Consider the following 19,985-nt stretch of genomic DNA (forward strand, 5'->3'; position numbering starts at 1 on the left):
TATTGCAGTGTCTACACAGGGCTGGATCAACGGGAGAAACTCTCCCGTTGACTTACCTTATGCTTCTCGTTCCGGTGGAGTACCAGAGTCGATGGGAGAACAATCTGTGGTCGATTTAGCAGGTCCTCACTAGATCCGCTAAATCGACACCTGGTGGAGCAGTCGGTGCAGCGTCGATCGCTGGTAAGTAAGTGTAAACTACTTAGCAGTGTTCTTTCATCGAGTTGTTTCCTTTCCTCTTGTTCTACAAAGCTTATGTTTTTTGTCTGTATGCAGTAATGACTGCCATGATTTACCTTGTGGCTACAAAGCTAAGAGAACAAGAGGCTGAATCTTGCAATATACATATTTAAGCATCCGAACACATACTAGATGCCTCACAAAATAGGTAAAGACATGGTCCCTCTCCCAAACAGTTTACAATCCAGGGCCCCAGATTCACAGGCACATTAAATGAATAAAGTAAATGATTGATTCAACATTTGTAGGAGTCAAAATAAAGGTGAACTACTATTAATATTTACTGATTAAAATATAAGCCCTCCTACTAGTTACTATACAAAGCTCCCAACCAATGGGAGCTGCGGGGGTGGTGCCTATAGGCAGGAGCAGTGTGCAGAGACCCCCTCGCCCCCCAGGGATGTGCTGGCCGCTTTCGGGAGCAGCATGGGGTCAGGGCAGGCAGGGAGCCTGCCTTAGCCCTGCTGTGCCACCGTACTTTTAGTGGCCGAAGACTGCAATCAACTGGCAGAGGCTCCATGATTGACCAGTCGATCATGATTTACCGGTTGGTGACCACTGCCTTATCCTAAAGGTAGGCTATTAAGTTGTTGGGTTTAATTCATTCTAGGGTGTGTACTTGCTTATGGCACAAAAAACCCCAGCAGAGGGCCCAAAAGGAGAAGCGTGCAGATGGGGTGGATTGCACCAGTGTAAAGTGCTCACAAACTCCAGTTATCTTGGGGAGGGGAGGAGGTGGAAAAGCGAAGACAGAGACATTCAGCAGATCCCCAGAAGTGAGATGTACTGGCTGGGGAGGGGACGTGGCCAGGGAACCCAGAAGATATGCTAATTCAGAACACACCTCCACCTCCCACTGGGCCAGCTTTAATTTTATGAATCTCAGCTTTATGTTAAAACTAGCTTCCCCTGAGGAATCCAGAGAGCTGCTTGGTCTTCACCAAAGGGGAATCTTCCTCACAAGGCAGGTGATGTAGAGCACTGAATGGAATCCTGTCCCACCCTCCAGGCTAGCATGACTAGCCCCAACACAGCATCTAGAATGGGTGCAGAGCATAGGAAAATGAGGGCGCCCCAAGATTCCTACAAAGACAAAAGAGAAGGGGAAAAAATGTTGCTCTTGTTTGCCTGACATTAACTGTATCAATACTCACAATTTTCTGAGAATACCCCACCAGCTGGATCTTGCTGAGTGCAGAGTTCACTTCGGGCATGGTATAACACCTCCTCCATGTAGACACCTCCACTGCATCTTTCAGAGGGGCGGGCAACAGCCTGTAAAGATCAAATGGGATCTAGGCATTCTCAGGATTTCCTGTTCGGCTGCTAGACTTTTATTTCTATTTGTCTTTGTCGCGTTTTAGCTCCTAGAACTCACTCCACATTGTTTCGCACTCTGGGGACTGGCCAGTTCCAAGGATGAAGGGAAGGTTGAGCTGGGAGGTTTTCCTGGCTAATCAGAAGCCGGGATGGGCCACTGCCACCTGGCCCCAGAAAACACTTCCTCCAGCTTTTTCTGCTGATGGTTCCCAACCCCCTTAAGTCAGGAAACAGTAGGGGGAAAGGTGGGTTGCAGCATCATTTTTACCATGGATTAGAAATAGTAGCAGATCTGAAGTACAGATAGGCTGTGTTTATAGCAAAAGGCACTGCTAGAATTTGGGTTTGAGGGACAGTAGGTATTTTGGATTTGCCTGCAACACACCCACCTCTGAAGCTGTGAATCTGAACACAGACAGGTGGAGAGTATGGTCTTGTGAGTAAAGCACAGGACCCAGAATCCGGGGACCCTATGCCTATTCCCAGCTCTGCTGCAAACTTTGGGACTCAGAGGCCTAAGTCACATGCTTCCACATTAGTAAGATGGAAACAATATTTTTCTCCAGACGGAATTTGCAAGAATAAATTCATTGATGTTGCAAAGCACTTTGACATCCATGCATGGAAGTACTGAGTTTTCACACCTTGGAAAACTTCATCCATTCTATTTTTCATACATTGCATACATATGTATTTTTTGCAAGTTAGTCGGCCAGTGTTGTCAGGGGAAGGTGTGACCTGTAGTGTCAGAGCCTGTAAAAGGGGTAGCTAACTTCAGGGAAATAAATCTTCTTTAGCAACATGAACCAAGGCAGAAGCTGCCAAAACACGGAAGAAGAATAGGTTTTTTGGTATATTAAACTAATGCTAAATCAAAGGCTAATTCAAACCAGTTTCCCATGATTTATGAAAATTGGTCAAGTTTTTTTGATAAATTTGCTTAAAGGAATGTAATTTATTGTTATGTCTACTAGTTCAGAGAACTTCTCCATAATTTAACATACTGAAGAAAGGATTAAGGCCAGCTCTTGCCAAGACCATCATGCATGCCTACCGCAATGACTGCAATTCCAGTGCACACTGGCTGAAAGGGAAAGGGTTAAGGAGGCAAATGAAGTGTCCAAGGCCTCTTTTGGGAAATCATAAAACAGGGAGCGAGACAATGCAGATAGGAGCCCAAGATCTATAGGCAATAGTTTCAATGCAGTGTCTCGTACCTGCCATAAGAAGCCGTTTACTGTTGAATGCCACAATATGCCTATTCTTCCCAGAATGGTCTCCTAGCAGTGGCCAAAGTGGGGATCTGTCCTTGCAGACAAAGGTAATTTTCTAGCATCCTTGGACATAGTTGATCTTCAGAGACTGAGAATTATGTTAAAATCCCCAGCAGGAAGGGCAGAACCACTCTTCAGAGGGTCAAGTTCACTCCTAGAATGACTTCTTAAGGTGGCAATGGGGATTTGGTCTTCAGAAGTCACCCTGCCAGGATTCTGCAGTTTTAGACCTACTAATTTTAGAGAATCGATCTAAGATATGCAAATAGCGTAGCTGAAGTCGGCATATCTTAGGTCGACTTACCTGGCCGTGAGGATGGCGGCAAGTGGGCTGCTGCCGCTCCCCCGTCGACTCCGCTTCTGCCTCTCTCGAGCTGGAATTCCGGAGTCGATGGGGAACGCGTTCGGGGATCGATTTATCACGTCTAGATGAGAGGCGATAAATCGATCACTACCCACATATCTGGCGGGTACTGAAGATCTGCCCTTAGACTACTACCCTATTTTTCAGCTTGTGTATGAGGTTGCCAGAAGAAAAGGGTTATGGGCTGAAACACTACTTATATGCGGATGGCATTCAGCTCTATGCATTCCTCACGGTTACCCCACTGTGGGCCCTCTCATGGCTGTCGGACATATTTGGGTGGATGATGGGGCAGTTGGTAAAAACTCAGTGCAGATAAGACCCAGGTAATGGGAGGCAGCATGCGCTAATGGTTCTTATGAGAACTCTGGCATCAGAACTTTGGAATTTGTTCTTAACTTTGCCCTTGCATAGTCTTGGGCAACTAACTTAACGCGTGTGCCTCAGCTTCCCGCATCTGTAAAATATGACTTAATCCTGCTCAGTGCAGAGGACCATGCCTAATGTTTACCAAACTGGTTTCCAGCTGGAGGAAGGGAGGACTTGCCATATTGGATCAGCCTATCTTGTCCAGTATCCTGACAATGGCCAGTTCCAGGTACTTTAGAGGAAACTATTAAATGGGTAATTGTGGAACAAAGTGCCTTTAAGGAAAGTTTCTTACCCCCCCGCTTAATTAGAGGTAGATTCCCTGAAGTGTGAGGGCCTATATTCCTTCCAAATGTTTGGGTTTATTAACTTATTACTAATGCAACTCTGGATGTTCTCATTACATAAAATGATACTTTCCTGAATCCTGCTCAGCTCTTAGCTTCAATCATATCTTGCAACAATGAGTTCCACAGATGAATCGTGCCTAGCCTCTACTAATACCTGGAAAACAGGCATTTTGTGCACCCGCAATACAAGGACTTAGCAGGATCGGAGTCAATATGAAGGCTGAGTTTCTATAGAACCTTCAAACGCCTATTCAGTTAATATAAAAACTACTGGTAATAAAACTTGCTAAGTAATTAGTTCATGCTGAATCTGGTAATGGAAAAGTGCCACCCACTATAAGACACTTACTTTTTACAGTATTGGCATTTAAATTGCTTCAGCGCTTTAATGAAGATAATACTTTGTGTTTCATACTAACTAATCGGAGTGAAACGAGCTGAGCTGTAAAGTAATAATGGTGATTGATCAGGGTGAACATTTTGTAAAAAGTTACAGACTCGAACGTAATAAGTATTCTGTTCCAGCAGCAGCTACCAAGTACTTTTAAAACTTTGAAATTCAACAACAAGGATAGGATCCTCTGAAACAACTGATGCCATTTTTACCCTGAGCATATTATTAATCAGGTATTAATTTGTGGACTAGTGGATGTTAGCTCAAAGGCTATGATAATCAGCTTCATTTACACTTACATGACACTTGTCACCTGAAATCTCAAAGCACTTTGCAAACATTAATTAAGCCCACAACACCCTTAGAAGGTGATTAGCTCAATTTTACAGAGGCAGAGAGAGGTTAAGAGGCTTGCCCAGGACCAGTCAGTGACGGAAAGAACCAGGAATAGAACCCGGAATTGTTGCTCTCAGTTCCCCATTCTAATTAAGTACCAGACAACACTGGTCCATCAGGCTGGTCACACAGTGGTGATCACTAATATTGCTACTGATGCATTTTAAGGTTACTGGTAGGTTTGGAAGGCTTAGATTTTTATCTGTAAATGTCAATTTCAGCATACCCGTGCGCACATGCAAATATCTGATGATAACTGAAATTTACAGATAGGTGAAGAAAGAAGAATGCTGCTTGAGCTCTTACTAGAGTTTACGGCTATTCACTTGCTATATTTTGACCTGTGATGTTGACGATTTGTGTTTTAACGGTCATAGAGCTTTAACTTTCTGAATCTCAATGTTTACTACCATTAAAGAATTCTTGTCTGACCTCCCCATCATTTCCCACAACTATGAAAATTTAAATGGATAAAAACAGAAAAAAATGCTTAAAAAATTAAATATAATCTATCAAAATTATTTAAAAAAATCAAATTCTGCTGAACTTATTTACTGGTTACTCTTCAATACCATGCTGGTAGAAGATTATTCTACCAATTTCCTCTGCCCTTCCCTACAAAGTATTTGGGCATGATATAAGCTTTAGAGATCGTCCATTTGGAGGCTGCAGGAATTAGCAGCAGCTTGTCTTCTAGTTAAGACTCCTGACTACAGCTCATCACACTGTATTCCATGCTGTACACAGGTCCTCTACCCAGCTCAGGGACTGACTCTTGCTCCATCTCCATCCCGCTACTATACAGGGAGATGTCAGCAAACCAGTAAAGTGCCTGAAACCACTATGGCTTATTGCTAAAAGCAGCCAAGTCAGCAGGCTGTAAATTGGCCATGTAGCAACAACCTCAGCTTGACCAAGGCAGGAGGAGAGGGGGTTTTGGGTGCCACAGAAAGGGCAGCTTTACCCTGCTTCCTTCCTGATAAGAATTGTGTTGAAGTTGCTGATACATGCATTTTAGAAGAGCAGGATGTGCTTCAGAAATATCTATTAGGGCCTCAAGGCTGCAAACTCTGGAAAAACCCACCCCTGGTTAATCAATAATCAGAAGAAACCTCTTGCTTGACCATTGGAACTGCTTGCTTAACAAGTTTTCTTTAAGGGTCATGTCATTCTATTACTAATGTATAAATAAGGGGGAAAAGTTTGAGGTAGTTGGACTCTTCTGGACTCTCCTATGGATACATCTTGCAGTCACCACTAGCAGATGGAAGATTTGGCCCCCGGAAGCCTGCCTCTGTGCCACTCGAGAGCCACACTCAGCTAATGATCAAGGGTTGGGGGTGTTTTACTAAGTTGTTGAGGAAGTGCTTGAGGCTAAGTAAAATTTAGCTTTAAGTGAAAGCACTCTTGTGTTGTCCTGTTTGTGACAGCCATCTATCAGTCAGACGGCCATGTCTCCCCAATTTATTTCCTGACATCACCTTAGCACAGAGTAAAAGTTACCAAGAGCTTTGGGTTGAAAGAACCCCGGGTAACGTTACAACAGGTGCAGCTGACAGAGAGACCATGGCAGACAGTTCCCAGGCTGAAACTCTCAGGGCTAAGGCATTTTTCTACCAGTGGAGAGAAGAATGAACCCACATCTTGCCCTCTTTAGAGCCTGTTCCAACTCCAACAAAACCAATTAAAAGACCCATTGGCTTCTATGGGTGTTGGCTCAGGTCCTTCAGGAGCAATGCAAAGCTCATCTCTTGGTGTAGCCCTTTCTGAAAGAGATGACTGCTACTGCAGACAGGTAGACAGCATTTCTCCTGGAATATGACCACCAAGAATGATCCTGCTAAAGAACTGAACTTCTAAAATCAAGGATGGCATGGTATTTACCAAAGGTGGTTTTTATTAGGTAAAATCATGGCTTTTATTGCCTTGGGAAAACCTAGTTAGCCCCAATTTAAGGCATTTCCTATTTTAAAAACTGTTTCATTAAAGTACGCCACATTACACTTGATTTTAGTTCCATATTCAAATTGTGGTTACATAAGGCAATGGACTAACTTAGGCTTGTACAAACAAAGGACAACAGCAGTAGGTGTAATATTAATATGTAATTATCATAGTTAACATTGAAATGTCTGTATATATTTTAGTTTGAGAAAACACCAAGGAAGTTATACGTCACGACTCATTTCAGTTTTCAATATTCTATAAACAAAAGGAAAAAACCCAAACATTTGATAATATGAAAATGCCCCTAATGTGGAGTTGTCAGCTTGGAGCATTAAGCAACAAGAAGCACGCAGCGTTGCAGACAGAAATGACGCTACTCTTAACTATGCATACAAAATCTGGATACTAGGGTGAATGGCACATTACAGATGCATGGATAACAGTTCAAGCCTACTCTCATTTACACCAGGAGTCACTTCTGTAAAGTCAGTCGAATTAAACTAGTGAGAGAGCAGAGTCAGGCCTTTGTGTATTCGGCACACATTTTCCTAAGAATTAATTTGGCTAGTGGTTTGGAAAAAGACACCACCATGCAAAGTATCAGAAGAGAAACCATAACCATGTTTGTTTCAGGATTCTTTTTCTGGTTATATTAAGGGCTGCAAGTCCAGCAACTGAATCATCATTATAGTGAGCTTTTGACAGCCACTGTAGTTTTACAAACAAGTTGTTCCTTACCGCTGCACTTCCTTATTCTTCCACAAGGAGGCAGACTGAGCCTTTGGCACACGTTCAATAAAATTCACCAGCTCTTCCATGAGAAGTCTGCAAAGGAACCATTACTAGCATTAATCAAAAACACCACGAATTCTCATTGCATGAAATTAGGATATTTCATTACAGTGACAGTCACTGCATTAGCTACTAACATACTGCATAAAAATTCATGGGATGGCATATGTTGTTTTTTTTAAAATCCTCTCTTCCTTATAGGCTAAAATAAGAAAAAAGCCACACTGTTCCAGACTTCCAGGGTCAGAATTTCAGATTGTATAAATCAATATTGCTTCACTGAAGTCAATGGAAAAATGCTAGATTATGCCAGCTGAGGACCTGCCCACAGACTTTTGGCTCATCTAAAATAATGGAATGACAATGGACATTATCATATTTCTCTCGTTAGACTCATAGATGTTAAGGTCAGAAGGGACCATCATGATCATCTAGGGTTAGGGTTGAAGAATCGTTCGTCATACGATTGTACAAGTTAGAGATGGAAAAGACACATTAGCTGATATCCGCACAGCACTTTGAAAAGGTCAAGTGCAATGTTAGCATTAAGACTTAGCTCCTGCAACTTCCGGATGCAGTCTTCAAGATAGAGGCTGTACCGGGTATTAGAGTGATACCACATTTGAACTAACCATTCAGATCCCAAAAATGTATATATGCCTTGCTTTATGAAGAAAAGCTGTAGCAAGATGGTTCCCAGAAGATACATATCTATTTTACATGACGACAGAGGCTGGAGAAGACTTTTTAATATTTGCCATGTCATTTCCATTCAGGGATCAGCAAACACCAGGGTTGGAACAGATTGTTTTTGCATTTTGCTGTGAGTTTCTTTCCCAGACCTGAAGAAGAGCTCTGTGTGGCTCCAAAGCTTCTCTCTCCCAAGAGAAGTTGGTCCAATAAAAGGTTATTATCTCACCCATGAGGTCTCTCAAATATTCTGGGAACAAGACAACTACAACTATGCTGCATACATTAAACAGTTTCAATCCTGCAACCTTTACTTGCATGGATGAATCCACTGAAGTCAACAAGACTACTAGGGTAAGTAAGGGCTGCAAGACTGGGCTCTGCATTAACCTTTACAGTGTTGCCAAATCTTGGAATTTTATCCGGAGTCTCACAATATTTGATTTTTTTTCCCCTTAAAGCCTCAGCAACTGTAGTCATGCGATTATAGGAGAATCTGAGTTTTCCTTTTAAAATAAGCAAATTTCTTACCCTCATGGTTGTGGAGCATGCTTTAATTTATTGGGTTTTTAAAAATCTCTTGCTTTTCAAAGCCTAAGAAATCATGATCTTTGAAGGCTTGAGGTCAGCGACACTGGAATTACACCGCTGCAAGTCACAATGGGTCTACTGGAGCTGCCCTGTTTGGGATGCACTATTGCCCTGTGCCCACTCACAGCAGGGCCAGCCACAGAGTTTGGGAAACACTGAGTTAATACATTTTCAGCTGTAAAGACTTGGCTAACTTTCAACTATTGCCTGAAAGCCTCTTAGGAACATCAGATGCCATACCTCTACCCACACTGTCCTTAACACCTTTTCCTTAGTAGTGAAGGAAAAGAATTAGAGAATATAGAAGGGCTTTTCACCTGCCAATCTGAACAGTGGGCTCAGTGGCATACACTGTTCCAGTGAATCCAGTATACTCTGTGATATAGGGCAATGCCATCATACAGTGATAGTTTGAGATCAGGATGACATCTACCGTAGACAGGTCTAGTAGCTCAGTCTGAAAACAGAAGGGAAAGACAAGTGACCTGTAATCTTTGCACACACAGTTTGGGAAACAAAGCAAAATTGTTTTTCAAGTATTTACACACTTTTCATTGTAACCTGATGAACATTTAACCATTAAAACAGGTGCACATAATGTCTGTGGGAACAGTTACGATTTTCCATGAGTTAATATTTTTTAAAAACCTCTAAGTTACTCCCTTCTTTGGGTTGCTCAGGTCATCCAGTCTTTGATTTGTCTGTTTTAGACCACACAGACCCTTGAGTATGTATGAATGCAATAAATGAACATGTAACATTACTTCTTATTATATAATTAGCATGTGTCCATCAACATGAGTGAACATTTCACCCAATCACCATTGGACTATCCCACAGCCATCTATTATGGGGTTTATTGCATCTTCTTCTCAAGCAGCTGGTTGGTATTGCCCACTGCTGGAAACAGCATAGTAGACTAGATGAACACCAGTCTATCTAACAATGACAACGCTACATTCCTGCACTTCACACACTAAACATTGCATTATTTAACATCTTTATCAGTCACAATGTTTTCCATCACAGTATTCGAGTATGAGATTGTGACACTTCATCAGATACTAAGAAACAGAGGTAGAATCCAATTTGTTTTTATGTGACAGCTACAGTAATGGTTCAAAAGAGGCAAAGGAGAAAATTTAACACACGAAGGAATTTTAATTAGAGATATTTACTGGTAATGCTATAATACAAATGGTGTCAAGTCAGAAATTTACAAGACATTTGACCTCTAACTCAGATATTATAAAGCAGCTAATGGGATTCAAAAGTTATCAAGCACAGATTATCCCATTACAAGGCTCGGTCCATCGATCTGAATAAAATGGCAGAAAAGTAGGTTACTCAACTTTCCAGAAGCCTGACCCTAGTGTTCTAGTGACACATTTCTGATCTCATATCTCTAGCTCTCACGCTTTCAGCCCATGATCATGAGTGAAGTTGCAGATGTCTCTTCAAAGTGCAACTCAATGAGGCAAAGAACGGGCAAAGGGAATAAAAGCAGGAAGAACCATCTCAGGATACAGACCACACATGATCCATTTATCTTTCTAACCTTGCTGGACCGAATCATAAAAATGTAGGGTTGGAAGGGAGCTAAAGTAGTCATCAAGTCCACCCCCCCCCCCCGCCCCGTGTTGAGGCAGGGCCATGTAAACCTAGAACATCCCTGACAGGTGTTTATCCAGCCTGTATTTAAAAATCTCCACAACCTCTCTTGGAAGCCTATTCCAGAGCTTAACTGCCATTAGAGTTAGAAAGTTTTCCCCTAATATCTAACCTAAATCTCCCTTGCTGCAGATTAAGCCCATTACTTCTTGTCCTACCTTCATGGACATGGAGAACAATTGATAACAGTCTCCTTTATAAAAGCCCTTAATATAACTGAAGGTTTATCAGGTCCCACCTCAGGTCATCTTCGCTCAAGACTAAACATGCCTAGTTTTTTTTAAACCTTTCCGCATAGGTCAGGTTTCTCAAACTGTTTACCATTTTTGTTGCTTTCCTCTGGACTCTCCAATTTGTCCACATCTTTCCCATAAGGTGGCACCTAGAACTGGACACAACACTCCAGCTGAGGCCTCACCAGTGCCAATTAAGTACCACTATGCCTGACTAAGGCTTCTACTGCAGCATCTAGGACCTGCTTCTTCCATGAATCTAATCCTCCACTGATTTTGTGCTTTTCTCAAACCCTGTCTTGTGCAGGGGAGCCCAAGCTAATAGCAGTTTAGATCACACAAAACTGAATGTGAGGTGAACTTCAGCGCTGCACTTGGATCCAACCTGGAGACTCATCAGAAAGGGGAACCTAAAGGACCAACTGTAGAGCCCCAGTGCTTCAGCTGCTCACCACATTAGGAATGTTCTGTATATAAATCAAAGGGGTGCAACAAACAAAACAAATGCAAAGGGGGAGAAAGCATGCACTATGGGGCTCCTGCTAAAAAGCACCTAAGTTGTTTTTTAAATGTGGGAGAGACTCAGAAAGTTGCCCAAGGGGAGTGAGTGTTGTACCATATGGCCCACAATAGTAAAAGCCTGCTCTCCTGCCAAGCCGTTAGTATGTGATCGTTAAAAGATAGGAAGTGTCTGAGTGCAGAGATCCAGTCTAATAAAGAGGTCTCAAATATATATACACAGCATATACAAAATTAAAGGCTTTAAAATAGGGCTGTCAAACAATTAAAAAAATTAATCATGCTGTTATACAATAATAGAATACCATTTATTCAAATATTTTTGCATGTTTTCTACATTTTCAAATATTGATTTCAATTACAACACAGAATACAAAGTGCACAATGCTCACTTTATATTTATTTTTTATTACAATTATTTGCACTGTAAAAATGATAAAAGAAATAGTATTTTTCAATTCATCTAATACAAGTACTGTAGTGCAATCTCTTTGTCATGAAAGGTTTCAGAGTAGCAGCCGTATTAGTCTGTATCCACAAACAGAACAGGAGTACTTGTGGCACCTTAGAGACTAACAAATTTATTAGAGCACAAGCTTTCATGGGCTATAGCCCACTTCATCGGACGCATAGAATGGAACAAATAGTAAGATATATATATATATATATATACACACACACACACACAGAGAGATAAGTTGGAAGTTGCCATACAAACTGTGAGAGGCTAATTACATAAGATGAGTTATTATCAGCAGGAGAAAAAAATTTTTGTAGTGATAATCAAGATGGCCCATTTAGACGGTTGACAAAAGGGTGTGAGGATACGCCTGTTCTCACTTTCAGGTGACATTGTAATTAAGAAGCGGGCAGCATTATCTCCTGTCAATGTAAACAAACTTGTTTCTTTTAGCGATTGGCTGAACAAGAAGTAGTACTGGGTGGACTTGTAGACTCTAAAGTTTCATATTGTTTTGTTTTGGAGAGCAGATATGTAACAAAAAACACCTACATTTGTAATTTGCTCTTTCATGATAAAGAAATTGCACTACAGTACTTGCATGAGGCAAATTGAAAAATACTATTTCTTTTATCATTTTTACAGTGCAAATATTTGTAATAAAAAATAATATAAAGTGAGCACTGTGCACTTTGTATTCTGTGTTGTAATTGAAATTGATATATTTGAAAATGTAGAAAAAAGCATTCAAAAATATTTAGTCAATTTAAATAGGTATTCTACTGTTTAACAGTGTGATTAATTGCGATTCATTTTTTTAATCGCAATTCATTTTTTTGAGTTAATCGCGTCAGTTAACTGAGATTAATCGACAGCCCTACGTTAAAAATCAACTGGCCCAGATGAAAGTCAGTGAATTATTTAATATGTAGCCAGACAAAGAATGTAGGGTGCTGTCACAGGGAGACTGGCCCGTTTAAGGGGGACTGGGTCTAGTTCACCTGTGAATAGTTAGTTGCCTCCCAACAGGGCCTGATAGACAGCAGATGCCCTCTATAAAGACACAGGCCCCAGATGAGAAAAGGAGAAGCAGGAATCTGGTGAGTTGCTCAGAGACAGCTGGATGAGATCTGAGAGAGGAGTAGGTGTGAACTGCTGGGGCAGAAAGAGAACAAATGAGAGCTGTTAGCAGAATGCTGAGGATGAGCACAAATGGAGAGAACTGGCCAGCACTGAGCAACTTGCCAGGCAGAAGGCTTGTGCAGAGACCCCCTAGGTCAGAGGTTCTGAAACTGTGGTCTGTGAGCTCCATTCAGATGGTCTGCGGATAGTTTCTTCTAAGGTGCGTGCCTGGGCTGCCGCACACGAGAGAATGAAGGGCCACTCACCTAACTAGTGGAACTGCACGGGTGTGGAGAAGATGCACATGTAAGGTGAGGTGGTGGCCTTGGGGGGAATAGGGAGTAGAAAGGAGGGAGCAGTGGGGTGAGGTGAGGGAAATAGGAGGGGGGGCAGTGGGGTGAGAAGAGGAGGTAGGGGGAATTTGGGACGTGCAGGGCTGCAGTGGACAGAGAAAGAGGCTATTTTCTCCAGCTTTATGGCTGTGGCTGCCAGGGAGAGAACCCCCTCCTTCCCAGCCCCAGCTCGGGGGCTGCTGCAGCAGGGGAGAGGAGAGACCACCCCTCCTTCCCAGCTCAGCTCGGGGGCTGCCGCAGTGGGGGAGAGCTACTGATATTAAAATATGAGTTGTGTGCTTTTATTTGTAGAACAAAAAAACCTTTAATTATTACTAAGTTTTTTTACATAGCACTTTTATCCAAAGCGCTTTACAATAATTAGCTAATGGTACAAACAACATTTGGAAAGATCATTAAGTGGTCTGCCAAGACCCTCAGCAATTTTCAAGTGGTCCTTGAAAAAATAAATAAATGTGAGAACCACTGCCCTAGGTAATGTGGGAAAACCAGCTGAATAAGAGCAGGCTGTGCCCAGAAACAAAAGGCTTGATCCTGGAGGGAGGTTCCAATGAGCAGGGGTAGGACTTACAGGAGAAGGGCCTGGGGAGCAAAATATTGCAGGGTGCCCTCTCACAGAAAACCTGAGTTGTGGGTTGCAGAAGAGTTGCAAGAAGTACAGAGAAGTACCAGAGGTGGAGGACCTCAAACAGGGCAGCAAAGGAAATAAGGAACAGAGTGCATGTTGACTGTCAGGTGGAGAAGACCACCATGGTGTACGGATGGAGGACTGCTGCATTTTAACTTTTCATACTTTAGGGATTTTGAGAGAATTTGCAGAAGTCTGAAACTGCACAGTATTAATAAATTATGCCCAGAAGCAGGGCTTGAACTGCCCTGAGGAACATCATTATTCTAGTTGTGTGTGGGCGAGATGGCTGTCAGTTTGATCTGTGGGGGAGATGAGCAATTTGATAGTCTCTGGGGAATGTAGGGGAAACAGAGACAGGACATGCCTGTATCACTGCCAGAGGGTGCCCTAACGGGGGTTGAGTTCTGTTACAGGTTCACATAATGCAATCATGGTTGGGCAAACCAACAAAGCAAGCATGCTGAGTTCTGAACAAGTGGCAGAGCAGCCTCTCAAAAAGGGTATTCCTGTGGTCAGATTTGTCATTGTGGGACAAAATAAAGGCACAGACTTCACAGGCAGAGTGAACACTTTTGTTCCACAGCCAACACAAGGCTGTCAGAAGTTGTAAGCAGAAGTGATACCTTAAACTGGCTGCCTCTGCAGAAGTCCCCTAAAAAATGAGAGCGTGGAAGGAGAGAGAGCTTCCTCTTGTGATCTAACCACAAGCAAGACTTCTGCTTTAGTGGGACCAAGAATGTCATAGCATGATACATTCAGCTGGCAATATCACCCAAGCATTCTACCAAAGGGGAGAGTTTACAAGGCAAGAGATATATAGTTGTGTATCACCAGCATTACACCACGAAGGCTTCATACTTGTTGAGAACCTTGAGAGACAGTGGAGCATCTCAACAGAAGCTACCTATAACATCCCTAAAATGGTGTCACTATCGTCTTCCCCTTATGACTAAGGAGCATCAGATACACTGGCAACTCACCAAAACTACAACTCCCTGTCAGACACCAGATAGCTACGGAGCTGGGTATATTCCAGTCCAGCAGCATCATCAGAAAAGCCAGCTGACCTAAACCTAAAATGAGCAGCTGATCATTTGTGACCTTGAGAAGTATGGTCTCATCTTCAAAGGAAGGCTGGAAACTAAGTCTACCTAGGACATTGGTGCCAAGGGCAGCTGGAGTTGAACAGCCACTGCCTTCTGCATCACCATCCATAAGAAGGTTTGTTTGGTATTTTTTTTTTAAATAAGGGACAGTAACTGCCAAGCATCCTGGTTCTTGAAGTGGGGTCACGTTCCTGCATGTTTGGGGTAGCACGCAGCCTCCCCACACAAAGTTGATGACATGGCTTGTCAAAAACTGTACCAACCACCAACTTGCTTTTAGCAATTGAAGTGTCAGAAGCTGCAAAGGGTGCATTTCAGGGAATCAGCAGACCAGGGACATTGATGTCAAAAACCGGAAGATGACCCAAGCAAGTTGAAGTAGTCTGTTTGGAGACCAGGACTCTCAGAGTCAAAAGGCCTGGAAAAGTCAGCCCAAAAGTAATCCTATCTTTATACTTCAAGAACACAGGAAACTTAAATCAAGTGAAGGAACTTCTAATGGAACAAGAGTGAGGCTTAACCAGACTGCAGGCTACACAAAAGAGTTCAGTTAAGCACGTCATGAAAGCCTCTGTGGTCAGAGGCAAGTAACTTCTTTTTTTTCAGTAACAGTTTTGTATGTCTGAACATGTATCCACTGTCATATACAGGTTTGACATATCCTATTTCCCTTTTTTATGATGCCAATGTAGCTTCTATAAGTGCCTTTGTATCCTACTGTCAGATGTTAATTCTCTCGAGTTGTCTTGCACCAATCTCCTAAAATAGTGGGGGCCTGTTTCTATTCTTTCTGCAGCATCACAAATATCTTAATATCTCAGAAGTTTAAAAAAAAAAAAAGTCACGGGATACTTCAATGGAATACTATTTCTGCATTAAGGTTTCAATTAAACTCACCTCTGGCAAACAGAATTCAGGTACAGAATCTACAAACACATGGCCAGAACATTCCTTTAGTTCCTATAAGGAAAAGGATATTAATAGGCAAGAAGAGATGATACAAAAGCAGCTTTTAAAACACAAAGCTATACAAATAAAGACTTCCCTCTAACATGATGGATTTTACCTCTTCAAATCCATTGCAGGCTTTCCATTACAACAGCTAACTTCCAGCTTTTTATTACTATAATTGTTAATTTTCAGTTCTAACCACTCTCTTCTGGAAAGAGGTTGTGCTAGGGTTGCTTTCAGTGGGAGACAAGGCTGTTCAGTACTTCAGGGGATTAGGACATTAGTTTGAATGAACAGGTAGGACACTGTAACAAACACTAAAGAGGCTCCAGCATGTAAGGGGTTCATTGCTAATCACATGGCTGGGGTTATGAAAGGAGAAGTAAAGGTGGTGCAAAGGAAGCTATCATAGCAGGGGGTCCTCTTCCTTTTCAGCTAGCTGAAGCTGGAAATGCCTTGGGTGGGTATTTCCTAGCAGTACAAGTAGATTTGCTCTGGTTTTGAGTTTTGTCATTTGGAAATAAAGCAAGCCCCAAAGAACAGGATGTGAAGTGACTTCTTGTTGGGATTTGTTCTTCCTTGTGTGGCTGGAAAGGCTGCTTACCAGCTTACAGGCCCATTAAAACATTTTGCAGATTTGGACCCCAGACCTGATCCCAATTTAGTCAGTGAAAATTTGGCATTAATGGAAACAGGATCTGGCCTTTAGCTCATATGTTTGAAGCATTTTATCCAACACCTTTGCTTGATCTAAGCTTTGTGTTGCATTTCCTGTTAGATTTCATCCCCTTTGATCTCTACTGATCTATTTTTCCTGCTCTCCCCACCAGTTCAAGACAGCAACATCTGAAAGTTTAACCAATTCAAAAATCACAAGCATCAAGGTTATGCGTGTGTAAGGTAAACAAAAGTGACCTCAAACTTGATCGTAGTAACATCCTGCAAGTTGCAAGTCACCCACAAACCACCTCCTCTTAAAACACCTCTGTTTATTGTCCCAAAATGAACGGTTTCAGCCAGCTTTGGAATGAGATTCAGTCTTCAGTTCTAATTCTTAATAGTTACGGTGCACTTGAAAACTAATAAAAAATGAGCAATTACATCTAATGGCAAAAGTCTCCTCACCTCATCTTGAGGGAGTTAAGAATGATTAAAACTAGATCAGGGTGAATTTCAATGTCTCTCCTGGACTTAAATAGGTTTTATAACTGCATCCAGAATAATGCTGCAAGAGGGTATATGTCCACCTTCCATGACAAAATACCCTCCTTTGACCCTCACTTCCGTCTTTTCCAGCATCAGTAAGAGTATTTGTCATTCAAAGCAGTTACAGTGGTCAATGCAAGGGTAGGAGATGCTGCCTTTGAATTAATAAAATGTGACCCCCCTCTGATACTGCATTGGTTTGAAGAATCTTTTGAACAAATTCAATGCCAATGGAACTACAGCAAATCATACACTGTACAAGACACTGATGTCATATCAGGTCTGTGGGTTCTTTGGACAGGATACAGTATCTATGGTAAAGAAGAGATGCATGAGGAATTGGTTCTGATAGACATTCAGACAGGCATTTGTTCTGGACGGCAGTGTGGTCCAGGACACACAGTTAGAAATGAGTCTACTCCCAGTTCTCCCGACTCATTGTACACAAGTTACTTCTAGGGTATGTCTATATTACCCGCTGGATTGGTGGGCAGCGATCGATCCAGCGGGAGGGGGGGGTCGATTTATCGTGTCTAGTCTAGAAGCAATAAATCGACCCCCAAGCGCTCTCCCGTCAACTCCTGTACTCCACCACCGTGAGAGGCACAGACAGAGTCGACAGGGGAACGTCAGCAGTCGACTCACCGCAGTGAAGACACCGCGGTGAGTAGGTCTAAGTACGTTGACTTCAGCTATGTTATTCACGTAGCTGAAGCTGCGTGACTTAGATTGATCTCCCCCGACAGTGTAGACCAGGCCTCAGGCTCTTATTTACGGAGGTGCTGACAGGGCCAGCTCTAGGATTTTTGCTGCCCCAAGCAAAACAATTTTTGGCCACCCCCCCACCCCCGCTTTTTTTTCATGCCCTCCCACCCCCGGCTCCGCCCCAACTCCGCCCCTTCCCAACCCCTTCCCCAAATCCCTGGCCCCGCCTCCTCCCCCAGGCATGCCGCATCCCCCCCATTGCTTTCTGCAGCTCCCGCCCAGCAACGCCCCACCCTAGCTCACCTCCACTCCGCCTGCTCCCCTGAACACACCGCGGCTCCGCTTCTCCCCACTCCCTCTCAGGCAAGGGAGAGGCAGCGTGTTCAGGGTAGCAGGCGGAGCAGAGGTGAGTGAGGGGTGGGGAGAGCGCAGGAAGTAATGGGAGGAGGGAAATAGAGGAACCGCTCCCCGCCCCAGCTCACCTCTGCTCCACCACCGCCGCCCCTGGGAGGGAGGGGGAAGAAGCGGAGCGGTGGCCGCGTGCTCAGGGGAGCAGGCGGAGGCGAGCTGGGGCGGCGGGGGCACATTTCACTGGAACACCGCCCCTAGAAACATGCCACCCCAAGCACCTGCTTGTTTTGCTGGTGCCCAGAGCCGGCCCCGGGTGCTGAGCATCCACAGCTCCCATTGACTTCAAACAGAAGAAAATCAGGTCCATCAATCTTTTTGCACCTCTGCAATTCTACGTGCCTACTATTAAGGTTCTGATTTAAGGTATGCATGAAGTCAGAAAAAGGAACAATTAAAACTGCTGCCCATGTGTATTTGAGCTGCATCTGCCTGTTTTACAAACATTAAACGAGCTTATGCCTGTTTCAGCTGTGGGAGAGTAAGCTGGATTCTGTGATGCCTCAGATCAACAGATCTGAGTTCTGATTGTGAAATTTTTGTACTGGGTAAGGATGCAAGAGGCAAAGAGATCACATTTCTCAAGTGGAGTCAGGGTAAATTACGTAAATTCCAGGCCTTGGAATTAGGAGTTCAGGAGTGAAATCCTGCCCCACTTAATTTAATGGCAAACTCCCATGGACGTCAACACAGCCACGATTTCACCCCTTGATTCTAGTCTTTACCCTGCCACAGACTTCCAATGTGACCATGGGCAAATCATTTAGCTTCTCTAGTTCCCTGTCTAAAAACAGGGTTAATAATACTCATCTACATCACAAGTGGCTTACGAGGCTTAATTCATTAGTGTTAGTAAAGAGCTTTGACGTTCTCTGATAGAAGGCACAACAGAATGACAAGGTCTGAAATATGAAACCGCACAAAATAAGAGAAAATTAAAAACTGTCACACACACTACTTCTGCACTTTACAATGACCCTTAAAAACTGTTCTAAAGACTGAAACCACAGAGCCACTGTTTAGATATTGCAACAAAATGTTTTGCCTAATGACATACACATAAATATATGCAAGGAAGCAGCACAGAAATATCGTTACAGTAGTACAGCTCCAGCCACGTCAAGTGACTTCTTGCCCGGCAAGGAAATTCAAAAGCTCCGTAAGTTACCTTGTCTAGGAAAGCGTTTCCATCTTTTAAAACCCAGCCAGGGAGTTTGGACAGCCTGGGACTGCAGGGGAAAAAAAAATAACTTGCTAAGTATTAAGTCATCATTAATAATGGTATAATTCACTTCATTTTTTTTGTTAAGCACTTACCTCACACTTGGTACTGTACAGGAAATAGACAAACCCTTACTTAAGGAACTAACAAGTTCAATAAAATAGATAAATGCAATGAAATCATGTAAGTATTCACAGGAATCACTTTAAAAAACATCCTAATTATGGCACACATTGTGGCTGGGAGGAGGGAGGGGAGAGTGCCAAAGGATCTTTATATCCACAAAGAAATTAAACCTGGTTTTAGGGCTCACCCAAAGATCCACACAAAATACATATGTATAGCAACACATTTCCCTGTGTCGGAAGCGAGAAGGTGCGAGTCAATCCTGCCGATATTTGAACCCATGGTTCAGACTGGAAACTCAGATACTACTAAGCTACACTTGTGGGTGTGATTTTATCTTTAAGACTGATCAACCATCCTCGAGGATGGCATCCCAACAAAATGTTTGCAGGAAGCATTAGAGCAGCACTTGTGCTACTATAGTTAAGAGACTATCAAAACCTTCAGCGTAACATCTTCAGAGGGTCTGTAACTGAGCTGCAAACTTTTGTCTACTCAGATTTAAGGTTTTCACATAAACCCAGAAACACAGGGAAGGTTATTCA

At 42.8% G+C, this 19,985-nt stretch overlaps 1 protein-coding gene across 2 annotated transcripts in view; it reads right to left on the bottom strand.

The window, feature by feature from the left end:
• Positions 1-19,985, bottom strand: part of INTS9 (integrator complex subunit 9) — a 79,224-nt gene that overhangs the window by 48,062 nt on the left and 11,177 nt on the right. For both annotated transcript variants that reach the window (XM_073335636.1, XM_073335635.2), the window contains 5 exons: positions 19,261-19,321; positions 15,720-15,782; positions 9,045-9,184; positions 7,393-7,479; positions 1,395-1,515 (listed from right to left, as the gene is read on the bottom strand). In XM_073335636.1, coding sequence (XP_073191737.1) covers positions 1,395-1,515; positions 7,393-7,479; positions 9,045-9,184; positions 15,720-15,782; positions 19,261-19,321 — 472 coding nt within the window. The remainder of the gene's footprint in view (positions 1-1,394; positions 1,516-7,392; positions 7,480-9,044; positions 9,185-15,719; positions 15,783-19,260; positions 19,322-19,985) is intronic.

The sequence above is a fragment of the Lepidochelys kempii genome, chromosome 3 (assembly GCF_965140285.1).
Source record: "Lepidochelys kempii isolate rLepKem1 chromosome 3, rLepKem1.hap1, whole genome shotgun sequence".
Taxonomy (NCBI): domain Eukaryota; kingdom Metazoa; phylum Chordata; order Testudines; family Cheloniidae; genus Lepidochelys; species Lepidochelys kempii.